Here is a 13,886-nt window from a genome sequence, read left to right on the forward strand (position 1 = left end):
TAAAAACAGCACACGTGCAGCCCTTCCCGGACGTTTTTGTTGCAGTGCAGGAAGGAATTTGTTCTTCAAAACATTTTCGTAGGATGCACCTGTTACCATAGTGCCCTTTGGAACGCAATGGGTAAGGATTACGCCCTCGCTGTCCCAGAACATGGACACCATTATTTTTTGGTGGCAGTGAATCTGTGTGCTTCCACTGAGCTGACTGGCGCTTTGTTTCTGGATTGAAAAATGGCATCCATGTCTCATCCATTGTCACAACCGACGAAAAGAAAGTCCCATTCATGCTGTCGTTGCGCATCAACATTGCTTGGCAACATGCCATACGGGCAGCCATGTGGTCGTCTGTCAGCATTCGTGGCACCCACCTGGATGACACTTTTCGCATTTTCAGGTCGTCATGCAAGATTGTGTGCACAGAACCCATATAAATGCCAACTCTGGAGGCGATCTGTTCAACAGTCATTCGGCAATCCCCCAAAACAATTCTCTCCACTTTCTCGATCATGTCGTCAGACCGGCTTGTGCGAGCCCGAGGTTGTTTCAGTTTGTTGTCACACGATGTTCTGCCTTCATTAAACTGTCGCACCCACGAACGCACTTTCGACACATCCATAACTCCATCACCACATGTCTCTTTCAACTGTCGATGAATTTCAATTGGTTTCACACCACGCAAATTCAGAAAACGAATGATTGCACGCTGTTCAAGTAAGGAAAACGTCGCCATTTTAAGTATTTAAAACAGTTCTCATTCTCGCCGCTGGCGGTAAAATTCCATGTGCCGTACGGTGGTGCCATCTCTGGGATGTATTGATAATGAACACGGCCTCATTTTAAAACAATGCGCATGTTTCTATCTCTTTCCAGTCTGGAGAAAAAAAATCGGAGGCCTTGGAACTTGAATGCACCTCGTATTACCAAGCAACTTACATCTGCACATAACTGCTGCTGCTAGTAATAGTACCGGGTGATTAAAATAAGAAAGAACAGATTTCAATTGTTTATTACAGAAAAACTGTAGAAGATAGATTCAAATTGCGCATTTCACTGTTCAAAATTTTGACACAGCTGCATTGTTTGTTTGTAGCAACATAATGTCTACACCACAAGAGAAACCATTTTGTGTGTTGGAATTGTGCGCAAAGTCAATCCATTATTCAAGTGCAATGATCATTCCAAAGTTTCGTTATTACTGTTTCCAGACTCTGCACACTGCTCAGCATTCCAGTCGCCTCGCATCCTAATGAAGTCTTTTGAGTTTCATCGTCCTGAATAACTTCCAAAGCGACAAAACGAATCCGCTTGAGGACAACAATTTGCTTCCTACGATTCTACCAAGCTAAGGGGGTGAGCTGCGCACGCAAAAAAGAGTAAGAGGGTTTCCAAAATGAGATTTTCACTCTGCAGCGGAGTGTGCGCTGACATGAAACTTCCTGGCAGATTAAAACTGTGGGCCGGACCGAGACTAGAACTCGGGACCTTTGCCTTTCGTGGGCAAGCGCTCTACCAACTTTTTTTTTTTTTTTTTTTTTTTTTTTTTTTTTTTTTTTTTTTTTTAAATCTCATTTTGTTCGCTTTCGTTCGTTCCATCTGCTCGGGGCGGACGTCGTAAGACACCCGTTTTAGTTCGTTGTTGATCGGTGAACTGTCTTTTTTTTTTATTACAGAGGGCAGCTAACCCTCTGACCGAACACGCTGAGCTACCGTGCCGGCAAGCTTGTAGTGCCATATGACAGACCCCTGCATAAGTGAATGTCCAAACCATATTTTCCTTAGTAAGTTTATTACTGAATCAGTTAATTGTTCTGATTTGTGGCCGAGTTAGTGACAAAACAGATAAATATTTCAACAGGAAATCCATTTTTTTAATAAATATCTTGTAATAAAAGGCAGCTGATCCAAAAATATAATATTGAGGGTGAAATATAATATGGTGGAAAGATATTTAGTTTCTTTCACTTGATCTACAGCATACTTCATCACCATTTCTGCCAGAATAGATATCACTTCGCACTTTTGTAAATAAAGATATGATGTACTCCCTTTTCCTTTGTTTCTAATAAAGTTCTATATGTTTAGCTAGAAAAGGATCGAATCTTGGTGTTAGCTGTAGTGCTATCTCGAAATTTCCGTAATGTGTTGACCCTAACCCACAGTTGAAGCCCGGAAAGATAGACTTTGTTGGAAGAGTTTTTGACCGCACCTACAACCCGTTTTAACGCTCACCTCCAAAATTTTATTGCTGTATCAAGCTGAGATGTTAGTTTCTTATCTATTCTTCCCGTGATTTTTTGTCTAGCTTTTAAAGTTGGCTCATATTTCCTATGTTCAGCTGAATTTTCATAAGCAGCTAATCGTGATCAACCGTTTTTCTACTCATTAAATCCCTCATTAGGTTTCGCAACTATGATGTTCCATTAAACAATAAACATGCTACGCAAGATACTTATATCCTTGTTTTAAAAATCAATACACTGCCTGCATGAATTACTGAAATCGCAGTCCATATTCTGAGCCACATGACTTTTGTCAGCGATATGACGACGTTAGAATTCATTTCTTGTACAGTTCGCATGATCGTCAGAAACTGATTCACAATCATCATCCGCTTTATATGCATCATTTGGGTCAACTGAATTGATTATTTCCGATCCATTATTATTCTTTCTAATAACACGAACGTCTGACTCATAAATTACACGCTGCATTATTTTTGATACTGTTCACCACATTATTATAATCCACATTGTTACAATCTGGTATTTCTAGAGTCAAGCTCGGGCTGGAACCAGCTGGCTGTCCTTCATTTTTAAATAGAACATCCGTTTTATACTGATTCTCATAATTTCCTCTTCCTTTATTGTTAACGTTCGCGAAGTTCCTGTATCGAGAACCATTTACTCTTCTCCGACTGTCACTCATTTTGATTATTGCTAAAATACAAATCTCGATCTAAACACTAAATAACTACTCTCTTTACAGTTTTAAATTAAACTGAACTGCCATCAAGCGACCGGCTGTTAGAATGACCGGCATTTTCTTTGACTTTGAAGCTCGAATGGGCACTCTTGAGTGCCGATCCAGCCTACATATATGACAGTGTTAGCGGCGTTTTCCGTCACAAAGCTTAATTACGAGCAACTAGATTTGCCTTCCTAAAGTATACCACATTAGAAGACACGACACTGAATGAAGTGAATATCGGCCAGACTGTCATGACGTAACATCGTTAATAAAACAAAACGTGTCATTCTTACACCGCCCAACCATACAGTTCATGAAATTTGAGGTAATAATTGCCAATGTTATTCATAAACTTTTCATTGAGAATTCTGTTTGCAATGTCTTTTCAAGAACTGTTAATAAAATGTTTGAGAAAAAAGTAACTACTTATAAGCCACCCTTTCAAATCCGCCGCCCTCTAAAATCCGCCGCCGTAGGCAGCTGTTTATTCTACGTAGGCGAAATACGCCTTTGGATTTGAGCTATGTAGAGCTGCCCATGAGAAAGAATTAACCCTACCATGGAGATCTACGATACTGGGCCCTCCAGATTGCAATTGAGATGAACATTAGTGATTTTAAGTCTTGTTTGACCTGGTCAAGCAAATTCAAGAAATCATACAGTATAGGAAGTCGCAAAACAACTGTGTTTAATCCAAGTAAAAGTGTCGAGGAGATGCCATTAATTTGTAGCTGACGTGAAGAAAAAGCTTGCTGTTATCCCCACATCTGCTGTGTACAACGCTGATCAGTCAGTTTTCATGAAAGAACTGGGAGCACACCGCTATTTATCATTACAAGGCGACACATTCATATACAACAGCGACCGTGATAAGTATGAGTAGATTACAGTTTCTGCAGATTTACATCTTCAGCGCCCTCCTGACAAATTAGGACCAAATTAGGCCAAATTCTTATATTTGGTGTATGAAAACCTGGAAAAATAGGAAACCATAATTTTTAACATTTCATTTGAAACGGTTCCTAACCAGTTGCAGAAATTAATTCATTACTGTTGTTGGACTCTTGGTCTTGACATAACGATACCTCTGTCTTTCAGGACGATGACGAAAAGACGATATCATCCTGTTTCCATCCGGAATAACCAATGCGATTCCTGCTACAGAATTTTTTCCACTGTGTGAAAGTGTTTGTAAGGAAACTGTTGGACAATATTATTTCCGATAGTTCCGTGTTATTTACGGTGTATTAGGAGGGCAGTGTTCTTAACTCACAGTCATTTGTGCGTTATCAGTTTGCACCGGCACATTTTACAAACTGCTTTAAGTATCCTCCGTATGCAGCACTGTAAGCAAAGCAACGGGCAGTACTATTTCTTACTCCACCCCAGTTATGTCAAAATAATACTAGTAATTACTGTGACGTGCCTGAAAGCATTGATTTTCTTTCGTCAGGTGTGCTTGGTGTAAGGAAAATGTTTGTCCGCATGGCTGTAACGAATCGTGCAGCCACGTCTCGATCCTTGAGCCAACAGATGGGGACATTTTCAAGGCAACAACCATTTGCACGAACAGTTCGACGACGTTTGCAGCAGCATGGACTATCAGGTCGGAGACCGTGGCTGCGGTTACCCTTGACACTGCATCACAGACAGGAGCACCTGCGATGGTGCACTCAGCGACGAACCTGGGTGCACGAATGGCAAAACGTCATTTTTTCGGATGAATCCCGGTTCTGTTTACAGCATCATGATGGTCGCATCCGTGTTTGGCGACATCGCGGTGAACGCACATTGGAAGCGTGTATTCGTCATCGCCACACTGGCATATCACCCGGTGTGATGGTATAGGGTGCCATTGGTTACACGTCTCGGTCACCTCTTGTTCGCATTGACGGCACTTTGAACAGTGGACGTTACATTTCAGATGCGTTACGACCCGTGGCTCTACCCTTCGTTCGATGCCTTCGGAACCCTACATCTCAGCAGAATAATGCACGGCCGCATGTTGCAGGTCCTGTACGGGCCTTTCTGAATACAGAAAATGTTCGACTGCTGCTCTGGCCATCACATTCTCCGATCTTTCACCAACTGAAAACGTCTGATCAATGGTGGCCGAGCAACTGGCTCGTCACAATACGCCAGTCACTACTCTAGATGAACTGTGGTATCGTGTTGAAGCTGCATGGGCAGCTGTACCTGTACACGCCATCCAAGCTCTGTTTGACTCAGTGCCCAGGCATATCAAGGCCATTATTACGGCCAGAGGTGGTTGTTCTGGCTACTGATTTCTCAGAATCTATGCACCCAAATAGCGTGAAAATGAAATCACATGTCAGTTCTAGTATAATATATTTGTCCAATGAATACCCGTTTATCATTTGCATTTCTTCTTGGTGTAGCAATTTTAATGGCCAGTAGTGTAAAATATTGGTTATTCAGAAATTATCACAAGAACTGTGCAGTAGGGATTGTTATGAAATGATGTATATGTAAGAAATATTTCATTTCGATAAATTAAAGTCATGATTGATGGTTAATATAATATCGAACACTGGCTTGATTCACGTGGGTCGTTCTATAAGAAATGAAACAATTTTTTTCTGAAAGCAGGCTGGTTTTATCCAGAATTCCAATACACTATATTATTCCCCACTCTTTTGGCTATAAAACCATATTTTTCAACATAGTCTCCTTTCAATGCGACGGCCTTACGCCTGCATACTCGGAGAGCCTGTACGCCCGCATGGTACCACTGTTAGTCGTCGTGGGAGCCAACGTCTTACTGCATCAACAGCCCCGCCATCATCCTTGTACTGCATGTCGTGCTGTGCATCCGTCATTGGGTTAAACAGATGGAAATTGCGAGATCTGGCTGTAGGACGAATGAGGACGAACTGTCCGATGAAGTTTTGTGAGCCCCTTTCGGGTGCAGAGACATGTGTAACTCCGTGCGTTGTCATGGAGAAGGAGAAGTTCGTTCCCATTTTTGCGGCGCCGAACACGTTGAATTCGTTTAAGTTTCCTGAGGGTAGCCAATACACTTAATCGATGCAAGATGGTGGAGGACATGAAACAGAATAACACCTTCAGACTCTCAGAAGACCGTCGCCATGACTTTACCGGCTGATGTGGCTGCTTGAAGTTTTCCCTCGGAGGAGAAGTGATGAGGCGGCACTCCACGGATTTCCGTTTTGTTTCCGGTTCGATGTGATGAAGACATGTTTCATTGATGTTCGACAAAAAATTCTCGGGATCAGCTTCGTAACGCGCAAGTGATTCCACACAGATGGTCGTCGTTACTCTTTATGGTCTTCTGTTAGAAGGCGAGGCACACACTTTTCGATTTCTCCAGTTGGTGGAAGGATGTGCCGGCACTACTGACAGACACGTCGAGTTGTGCAGCAAAGTATTTGAGTGTGATCAATCGGTCACCTCGAATGAGTGTTTCCGCAGGTTCCAACATTGCAGGAGTCACAGCTGTGTGCGGTCAACCGGCACGCGGAAGATCGGACAGGTTTGCGAGACCATGTTGCGACGATGACAGTCGCCTCGCCGGCGCTGACCGTACTTTTGTTCCCTGCCAGGTCTCTGTCGACATTCTGCAAGCACCTGTGGATATCTGCGAAGCTCTCATTTGCCTCCTACAGAGTGAAAGCTCTCTGCTTCGAACGCACCTCCGTTACAGACGCCCTTTTGAAGACTACGTATAGCGCCACCAGCTATGAGAACTTCACTTTTTTTTCCTTTATTGAATTTCGATTCCCCCCGAAGGAGGGGGGGGGAGGGGCTGGCAATAGCTTTAGTACGCTGCTCTTCGGCCTACAGAATTTTTAAAACATAAGAAGATGATAAGAAACAATAAAAGCAGGTGATAAAACGGTGACGTAAATTGTAAAACGGCGGAAAATTGTGGAAAGTTAAAACATAAAACAAAGGGTTGGTGATGCTAATAAAATACACAGCAAGCTGACAGGTAAAATAGTAGACAGACAATTGAAAAACATGGCGACAGTCTGGTTTCTGTTCGCAAGAGATATAAAAATCACACCCAGCTTCAGTATGATTTCCGTTCGCAACACTTCGGAGAAGATGCACGACACTGAACACTCAGTGGAAACATAGCACTAAAAAGTCGGCACGAAGGTGACACACCACAGCCAAGGGCTGATGGGGAGGGGAGGGGGGGAGGGGGGGATCTGGACAGATGAGGGAAAGAAGGGAGAGGAAAAGCGAAGGGGGGGGGGGAAATCCGACGGAGGAAGAGTACTCATAAGGGGGGCAGGGCGGACATGAGAGGGAATGGGGAAAGGCAGAGGAGGGAAATGCAAAAGGACTTGGGGGAGAGAAAGGAGCCAGAGATAGGGTAGGTGGGAAAAAAAACAGGATGGAAGGGGGGGAGGGAGCCCAGGAAAAGGATGGAGGAAGGGAGGGGGAGGTGAGAATCAGAGTTGATAAGAGGGATAAAGAGGGAAAGAGGGCATCCTCTGGGAGGGGGAGTCGATGGAATCCACCTTGGGAAAGGAGGTGAAGGGTGTAGAGGTGGAAGGTAGGGGGGACACAACGGTGAAGGCACGGCAGAGGGCGGTGGTTGGAGAGGAGAGGAACAACCAGGGGATGTGGGGGATCAAGGCGGTGGGAGGTGTAGAATATTCAGATCTGTTTGAGGAATAGGAGCAGATGGGGGAAAGGAATCAGGTCATAGAGGATCTGTGTGGGGGACGGGAGGCATATACGGAAGGCGAGGTGGAGTGCATGGTGCTCGAGGATCTGGAGGGACTTATAAGAATTTGGGGAGGGGGGTGGATATCCAGGAAGGACTGGCATAACAGAGGATAGGACGGATTACGGATTTGTAGGTGTGGAGGATGGTAGAGGGGTTCAACCTCCATGTCCGGCCAAAGAGGAGTATGAAGAGTCGGAGGCAGTTGTGGGCTTTGGATTGGATAGAGCTTAGGTGAGGGATCCAGGTGAGGTGACGGTCAATGGTGCGGCCAAGGTAGGTGAGGGTGTGGGAGAGGTGGACAGGATGCGCGCAGATGGTAAGGGAGAAATCACGGAGCCGGAAGGAGCGAGTGGTACAACCTAGGATGATTGCCTGGGTCTTGGAAGGATTGATTTTCAGGAGCCAAAGGTCAAGGTGGTTCTGGAGAAGGCATTGGGACTGTTGGAGGGTAGGAGCAAGGGCAAGGAATGCAGTGTCATCAGCATATTACAGGAGGTGTACTGGAGGGAAGGAGTTGGGGCATATCTGCCGTGTACAGGGGGTAGAGGAGAGGGGAGAGGACAAAGCCCTGGCGCACACCTCCAGAGGGGTAGAAGGTGCGGGAATCGACGTTACGGATGGTAACATAGGAGGAGCGGTGGGAGAGGAAGGAGGCAACCAGACGGACGTAGTTGACAGGAAGGGCGTAGGTCTGAAGTTTAAACAGGAGACTGGGATGCCAGACATGGTCGAAGGCCTTTTCGAGGTTGAGGGAGACAAATTGAGGGAGACAAAAATGGCGGAGCGACGGGAGTTAAGGTGGAGGGAGAGGAGATGAATGAGGTTTAGGAGTTGGTCATCGGCGGAGCAGGAATTTCGAATGCCACATTGGGTGTTGGGGAGGAGATGAGAACTTCACGAAACTGTCGTTGTTAAAGCGGGTATATTCCACGATGTTCCACAACAAACTGCGCATTTTATCCACGAAAGTTAGCCGAGGAAATAATGGGTTGCACTATTTATCGAACGCTCCTCGTATTTTCGTCCGCTAGACACGTTTGTGAGAATTACATACGCAACAGCTTAGCTGTCGATGCGAACTGACTCTCATTCGAAACATTAATGATACATGACATTTTCTGTATGGTTTGGGTGCTTCTGATTGATCTTGTGTCACTCCAGCTGTTAGCACTACGCGGCGCTGTGCTGTCTTGTCGCCGCGGTAGGCTGGAAGGGCTGTACAAACCGATGTCATAAGCGGCTCTTCGCGCGAAAACAACGAGTAACTTCAACAATTAAAAAAAAAAAAGCGTTTGCAATGCCTTTCTTTCGTTCTTTTCTTCATGCACAAAAGTTTCAGGGTGGGTTTCGACATGTCGGGTTGGTCCATTTCCTTTCTAGTAACCCCACTTCCTGTGCAGTCGGATTGTACTCGATTTTTTTTTCCCACAGATGGCGTACGTTGGCTCTCCAGCTCAAGATCTGCAGTTCTTCCTGTACGGGAACGCGAGCGAGGAGGTACACCGCAACAGCATGGAGTACCTGCTGTCGGAGTACCACTGCGTGCTGCAGTCGACGCTGAGCGCGATGGGCGAGCACGAGCGGGCGGCGTCCTACCCGCTGGAGCAGCTGCGCCGCGACATGGACGACCACGCGCTGCTCGGCCTCTACTGCGCCTGCAACGCCATGGGCTTCACGCTGGCGCCCAGCGGCTCCGCCAACGCCATCGCCACCAACGCCACCAACAGCCCCGCCGTGCACCGCAGGGTCTTCACCAACCCCGCGCTTCTCTCCTACATTAAACACGTCACGCCCATCTTCGAGAGCAAGGGGCTCCTCTGACACGCATCCTACCATAATCCTCTCGCTTATAGCTGAAACGAGGGCGAAGACAACGAGAACTAACCACGACGTCGCCAGTTTGTCACGGATGTGCGATGCTTGCTCTCTGCAGCAAGGCGCGCACGTGCTGCAGGAGGCTATGGCAGTGGTGGGTGATGAGTTAGTGAGTGCGCGTTTTGGTAAGAGCGTCTGGTCGCCACTTAAACACATACACTAGAAGAAGATATCCAAATTCATCTCCTTCTTGTAGATGTGATCCCATCATCCAGTCTTCTGTCTCCTCGACTCATGCGTCGATCTTCATCTCCGTACATCAACCTCCTCACTGATCTTTGCCTGTCACTTTACTTTCATCACTTTGCTGTTCTTTCCAGAGCCAACTTAGCCATTCGTGGTTACCTTAGCACATGTCCGACTAATCTGTCTCTTCTTTTAGCGTGTGTTTCTTCTGAATTCTTTGTCTGTTACTACTAATATCTTTTCATTTCGTAGAATACCTGATTTTGTCCGTTAAAAACGGTTTTATGAAAGCCTGTGACTGAAAATAAATAACTTTTCTGCTACCAGTCATAGTTTTCTTTTATCCATATTTTACACGACGCTTTTCGGGAGATGATTCCCATTTTCAAGGGCAGTTTGTCTGTGTACTACGACATTTTTACGTAACGTTTTTCGTGTGTGAGGTTCTCCTTTGTTTTGTCGACTTTGCTGCAATCTATAAAAAACGCGCCGTTTTTAGTTGGTTATCGGTTTTTATATGTAGTTAGTGGCGAAATTTGGAAGAACTTAAACGTACAGTTTTCTAAAAGCGTAATTGTAACTGTTTATACAAGTTGTTTTCGATTAATAATGTGCACGGAAAATTGTGGGCGGTGTTTAAAAAAAGACATGTGTGAGACTGTTCACAAATGGACCATAAGAAAACTGAAAGCACAAGTTCCTCCAAATATCGCCAATAGCTACATATTAAAATCGATAACCAACTAAAAACTGCATGTTTTTTTTATATTACATTAAAGTCAACAAAACGAAGTACCTCACACATCAAAACATTACTTAAAAATGGCATAGCACATAAAGAAAACGCATTTTTATAAACAAACCCATCGTGGAATACCGATCGGTTTCACAACAAAATCACTTTAAAAATGTAACATTGGGCTTTCAAATCTGATATTCAGCTGCCCCTTCCGAGATGTTTAATATGGACTTCACTGACTGAGCAGTCTTTTTTAGAGCTTTGAGTGTTTTTGATTCCGTCCAGCACCTCTTTCCCCCACATTTCAGTCTCCTCGTCCCTCCACGAATCCATGCCTATTATGTCTTCCACAAACTGTGTACGTATTTCGATATTTGACGCTCTTACAATTTACACTTCCATTACATCTTCATATTAAACCTTTGCGATATTGCGCCATCCGTTCAAGAAGACATACTTTTCAATAAAATTTTTTTGCTCTGTCATAAGAAAAACGTTTAAATTTTTCGGCCACTGTTATAACGAACTGAAACGTAGAACATTGAGGAAGGTGCTGTGGTCAATGTCCCAGAAGACTTTCATTGAAACTGTCAACAGCTGTGGAACATTATGGTCATGTAAATGTTAGAATTATTACTTTACCTGTTATCCAGTTCAAGATTGCACTGTACTACGGCACAAGCTTGTAGTAATAAATGACGAGAAACTGGTGTCATAAGCATATCAATACTTCCAGAGTCACGTTATCTGTGGTTATACACGTGACTATGTTAAATGTGAAATGTAAATATTTCAGCGACTTTTGTATGAATCCTCTACTGAACTATCCGAACAACATATATTGTGTTTAGTGGCCTCGAAAGAGCGATTTACATTTGTAAATTGTAGGATAAGAGCACGATGTGTAGATGTAATTCATAATACCAGTCACAGAAATTGAGTAGATAGAAGAAATTCTCGGTTCACATGAATTATTTTTGGAATCTAATACACTTTGCGATGGACTGATTTAAAGGAATACAATAGGGTGATGAACATATCTACAGAGCAAGTACATGTGTTTTGCAGGCTTTATTGTTGTCTGTAACATATGTGTATTGGCTTCGCAGAGGGGAACACAAATGACTTCTGTCTAGATTCATTCGAGATATCTACCTAGAAAGCTAATTGCTACACACCACGCATAAGGCCAGTGGTGCTAAGGTAATGTATGTAGACATTTTACAGGCAAAATTTTTAAATAATTGTTAGTTTAGACGTCCAAAACATGGAAATGTAAAATACATCGAGTTTTAAGGCAAATAAGTAATCAAATGACAACTGATTCGGAAAAAGATATATGCGAAATTACTTCATTTCTCTGATGTGTCACTGACTGCCTGCAAGAGTTACAGCTTGTGGCACGTTGCTATGGTCCAACGAACAAGTGAATATGGGCCTAAAAAATTAACAGTGCGCTATGCTTATTTTGACCTATTTGCATGACTTTATCTCTCATATAGTAAAAGTCTGCTGCTATATGTTTACAAGCGTATAAGGGATTCCTTGAAAATATGCGAGTGTTACATTCACTCATTTAAAAAGAAAGTAGCTGCCTTGTACACTCTCAGCAACACGAAATTATCGAAGGTTATTGTCTCGCACTTTATTACCGTTGGAATTAACTTCTGAGTTGTTTTTAAGGGTTTAGTCACCCTGGTGTATCCCAGAACAGTTTATTTACCCTAGCGCCTCTTTATTTGAAAAGATAGACAGTTTTGCACAATCTTATTGCTGGTACAGTACCATTTTAATTTTGGCGAAGACTTGTGCATGACTACCAACTAGTGTTGGTGCGCGATACTGCATTAATAGCTTAAATATTTGAAGATATTAAATCGTGTTTCTGCGCGGAAAAACCTCACTTTACACCATAGTCGCTGTGTTCAAAGGGTGCTTTTCTCGGATTTTATCATTGTCGCAAAAAACTGTAAGTTCTTACCTGTTGTGGTGATTCTCATGCGTCATGTGTAGCTGCAGTGTAATGCCTGACACATATTACATAGAATTCGCGTTGCATCATTCCTGTAAATACATTGCAGAACAAAGTAAATAGCTACCGAGCGGAATAGTACAGTGGTAAGGCGCTGTGTTCGCTTCCAGGAGAGCAACAGCTCAAATTCCCGTTTAGCCATCCACCTTTAAGTTATTTGTGGTTTCTCTAATCGATTAAAGCGAGTGGCAAGATGTTTCCTTTGAAAAGGAAAGGGTCGGTTTCTTTCCTCAACCTTTTCATATCCTGAAAATTGGCATGATCGACTATAATAATATGGCCCATGTAGAAACGCCCGCAAGATAAAATCCCTGCTTGCATTATACCAACTGATATCACATGAGCCAAGGCAATTTTCCGGTACGCGAGAATGTAACATGAGTGTGATGTCAAAATTCACAACTGGTCTCTGAGACAGAAAAATTACGCTCCAACTTAAGTCCCCAGTATAATGTCACTTTGTATGCCACAGATAGATGGTCAATGCCAAAACCGCAGAGCAGTTTCTTCATGTTGTGGAAATGCGGATGCTGTGTCACATAAAAGGAGCGGCTCTGACAAATTGTGTAATAAATAGTACAATCGGACAACAGGTCAATGTGGACGTAATAAACTCGAAAAGGCGAGACGGCTTATTATCAAATACATCACAAAATCTTGACACAATGGTTTTATTTTACATTTTTTCTGATGGAAGTGTGCATGAGCTGTCCTGCAACCACAAAGAAAAATTTAGCACTAACTCATTTGTTTGTTATGAACAACGTTTTCGTTAGTACATTGCCGTCCTTGAACACTATCACAAAATAATTTTGTTGCTTTGACATTCAATAATTTAAACACTACCCTTAAATAATTTAAATTTTTTTGCACAGGTTTTCTTGCAATTCTTTTTCAATAAACTTTATTCTTAAACAGTTGTCATAGACATAAAGACGAAGGATTTCCTAAACTGACACAGCTGCGGGGGACAAGCGTAGATGTGATAGCATCAGCAACGTCAACACGTGAGTGCTTGATCTGTAGCGTAATCTTGCTTTGCGTGACGTCCAATTTCCTAGGTTGCATTCAGCTGTAATTCTGTCTCACTCCGCTCGGCTCCAACGTCAGCTCACACGACTGGTACACAATTATGTGTAATATAAAAAAAATAGCATCAGATAGTAACGAGGAATAAATCACAAGAAATCCTTACAGGAATTGCTCGTCAATATCTTCATTAGTACCACAAATGTTATATAGATCATTATCATGTCTTTAAATTCTTTAGTTCAGAATTTCAATCTGAAATGGTAGTGGCTAAATGTTTTGTTCCACTCACGGCTTTAAGCCCATCGTTTCATCTGTGTAAGCCAATGCGTCAG

The 13,886-nt window shown here is 43.3% G+C and overlaps 1 protein-coding gene across 1 annotated transcript in view; it reads left to right on the plus strand.

Annotated features, from left to right (window-relative positions):
* LOC124594292 overlaps positions 1–11,184 on the plus strand; it is a 28,600-nt gene extending 17,416 nt beyond the window's left edge. The window contains exon 2 of the mRNA XM_047132655.1: positions 9,122–11,184. Coding sequence (XP_046988611.1) covers positions 9,122–9,511 — 390 coding nt within the window. The 3' untranslated portion in view covers positions 9,512–11,184. The remainder of the gene's footprint in view (positions 1–9,121) is intronic.
* The last annotated feature ends 2,702 nt before the right edge of the window (positions 11,185–13,886 follow it).

The sequence above is a fragment of the Schistocerca americana genome, chromosome 2 (assembly GCF_021461395.2).
Source record: "Schistocerca americana isolate TAMUIC-IGC-003095 chromosome 2, iqSchAmer2.1, whole genome shotgun sequence".
In the NCBI taxonomy this organism is placed as follows: Eukaryota; Metazoa; Arthropoda; class Insecta; order Orthoptera; family Acrididae; genus Schistocerca; species Schistocerca americana.